The 3202-nt window shown below is 38.4% G+C and overlaps 1 protein-coding gene across 1 annotated transcript; it reads left to right on the top strand.

Annotated features, from left to right (window-relative positions):
- Positions 1–283: 283 nt before the first annotated feature.
- LOC145681693 (uncharacterized) lies at positions 284–2910 on the top strand. Its single transcript, XM_081753312.1, has 2 exons — positions 284–957; positions 1823–2910. Exon 2 carries the CDS (start codon positions 1885–1887, stop codon positions 2908–2910), a length of 1026 nt encoding a protein of 341 aa, XP_081609438.1. The 5' UTR covers positions 284–957; positions 1823–1884.
- The last annotated feature ends 292 nt before the right edge of the window (positions 2911–3202 follow it).

Below are 3202 nucleotides of genomic sequence, written 5' to 3'. Positions count from 1 at the left end.
CGTCCCGAGTTTGATTCTTGGAAATGTTGAATTTAACGTCCCCGCGAAAACGGCGAGAGATGATAGGACGAAACATGAACTTACTTGACTGAGGATTGAAGCAGTGACCTCATACAGTAGAGAGACAAGCACTGAGCCATCGTACACGTGTGTTGATTACTATGCAATGGTCCCGAGTTTGATTCTTGGTGCTAGTGTTAGAAAAATTAAACGTCCCACTTGAAACGATGATGAGAAATGAGAAAACATCATAAACTTACTTGCTTGCGGATTGAAGCAGAGAACTCACACATCAGAAAAAAAAACGCTGAGCCACCGTACTCCATTCAGTGCGAGCAGTTTTGCGTATGAAAAGAACATGAACAGATTATGTTACATTACTACACATTTCTGCTTGTTGTTACGCATAGAAGCTTGTTATTGTGAAATTGCAGAATCTGCTTTTACTACATCAGCATTTTTTCTCAGCTGACGGACTTTTAAAGCTCAACTTTACATTTATGTCAAAGACAGTTTCGTAACATATCGATGAGTGTTACATTTTTTCAATCAAGTTTAAGGAAAATGAATCACATTTTAGATGTGTTAATTTGAATGTCGTAAGAAACTAACGAGTCAACGGTATGATGTCATTATCAAAATTGCGATACTAGATGTCGTAACGATTGATGTGTAAGGAGAAAAAACGTGAATAATGTCACAACCAATCAGATTGCTTCTTACATCACGTTTCGGCTCATGATGAAAGCTGTGTTTTCATTGGTTCTCCGTGATGTCATTGATTCATTTTCCTCGTTTCTGATTGGCTGATAGTGATGTCACTTTATAGTTGAACACGTTTTAGACCTAAATAAATTTCTTAATTTCATTTTCAAATCCTACTTCCACGAAGATCTTGAATGAACGTAGGTGTACCTCTAGTGACAGCGTGACTTTACTCCGTTCCTTGAATTTGAGGTAAGTATCGACTGCGTTTTCTTAACATCAATGGAGTGTTTTTTGCATGAGGATAACATTGTTATCATTGTTTTATTTAACACGAAATATTTAGCAAATGGAAGAATAACTTGACCGGGGATCGAATTAGGAATCCCACACATTAGAAGTAAGCACAAGAAATTTGTTGATTTTGGTTTAGCGTCCCTTCAGTAGTGGGGTGCTAGGAATACAGCTTAATGTTGAATCTGAGCGCATACTGGGTGTTGAACCCGGGCCACATCCCACACATTAGAAGTAAGCACGAGAAATTTGTTGATTTTGGTTTTAGCGTCCCTTCAGTAGTGGGGCTAGGAATACAGCTTAATGTTGAATCTGATCGCATACTGGGTGTTGAACCCGGGCCAGAGGTGCGTAACGCTAACCACTTAGCTCAGTTTCTGAAAGTAAACAAAGAAACTACGCACGAATTTGTTCCCTACAACGTGAGACGTGGACTTGCAGTTTAATGTGGGATCTGATCTCCCGCCGAGAAACGAATTCGAGTCTTTCTTGCCTTAGCTCGAGAAAAGCAAGCGCATGAGATTTTGTTTTCGTTTCATGTTCGTCATACGTTTTAAAGTTCAGTGTCAGAGGAAAAAATGCTTACTACAATGATTCTTTCAGCACAGTTAGAAAAACAATTTCATTCATTCTTTTTATCACTACAGAAACTTAGGTCATTTACATGTTGATGTTGGTCCGGTTTGACGACAATAAAACGTTTCAGTAGTAGAACTATTTGAGATATGATCATTCTTTTAGGATTGATCGTGTAGTCATTTTGATAACGTAGTGATCTCTGAATTCAATTTTAATTCGTGCTTTTTTTCTCTTTTCGTTTTAGATATTTGTTTTTCTTTGCCTATTCCTTTTTTTGCTTACCTTACCTTTTTTCCCTATTTGAATATGGCTACTTCTGGCTTTACTGTCTTGCGAGAAATCAATAGACATTATCGGCGTTTTAATCTTGAAGGACGAATGCTGGAAATTCAAATTAATGCTCCGACCAGTGGCACCGATATTGTGGAGTGGGTTCAGGCCTCCTTTCAACAGATGTTGGATTATTTATTGGAAAACGTCGACGAATCATCGATGGTTGGATTATCGATTTTATCCCACGATGAGAAGAACAAGCCATTTTATCTATCTTTCCGGCATGCAAGTAATTTGACACTGGAGACTTTATGGGCATCCTTTGATCGCATCCTTCAAAGTAACGATAGTTTTCTCATGAACGAACCGTTCATTGTCCATTTTCATCATGTGGATGTGCCCCGTGGATTTGGATTGGTGCGTCGAGGTCTTTTATCAAACGACGAATTATTAAAGTGCAAGAAAGGCATTTTACGTGTAAAAAACACCGACAAGAAATGTTTAGCGTATGCGATTGTGATTGCTATTGGCCTAAAGAAATATAAGGATACAAATAAAAAAGTTTACGATCAATATCACAACCAGAGAAAGTGTGTTGTTATTCCAGCCGTACATGAACTTTTGTCCAGATCATCAGTGAATTTAGAGCATGGGGGATCCGTGGAAGAATTACGACAATTGCAACGCTACTTGACAAATTATAAACTTACCGTATACACTAGCTTTTCCGGAGAAGATATTCTGTATGAAGGGCCTGGTGGCGAAGACAAAATTCCAATCAATTTAATGTGCATCAATTCTCATTATGACATCATCACGTCATTAACGTCTGTTTTTTCTACCAACTACTATTGTGCTGCATGCCACAAAAAATATAATAACAGAAATAGACACGTCAAGAACTGTTCGGCCATGTGTGAGAAATGTTTGCAGAAACCGCCATGCAGTAAGACCAATACGGAGAAGCAGTGCCTAGAATGCAATCGTGAATTTTATGGTGAAACATGCTATACAAATCATCTAACTGTACCATATCATAAAGGCCAACCAATATGCTAGATGGTGAAACAGTGTGCCAAATGTCTACGCATTTATTCGTTTGTCCATACAGGGGAAAGAAAACATGATTGTACTGATTATTTTTGTAATGTGTGCCATAAACATGTTACGTCTACCCACCAATGCTACATGAAGCCTGATACGACTCAATTAAAGCCTGGAGTTCCATCAGTGTTACATGCCAAGAAAGCTATGATTGTCTTCTATGATATCGAAGCCACACAGGATACTTTCTTCGATGAAGACACGTTCATTCATAAGCCCAATTTACTGGTGGCCCAACAAGTATGTT

This window comes from Thermobia domestica, chromosome 3 (genome assembly GCF_964235325.1).
Source record: "Thermobia domestica chromosome 3, izTheDome1.hap1.1, whole genome shotgun sequence".
NCBI classification, from domain to species: domain Eukaryota; kingdom Metazoa; phylum Arthropoda; class Insecta; order Zygentoma; family Lepismatidae; genus Thermobia; species Thermobia domestica.
This window is presented reverse-complemented; position numbering and strand designations above follow the sequence as displayed.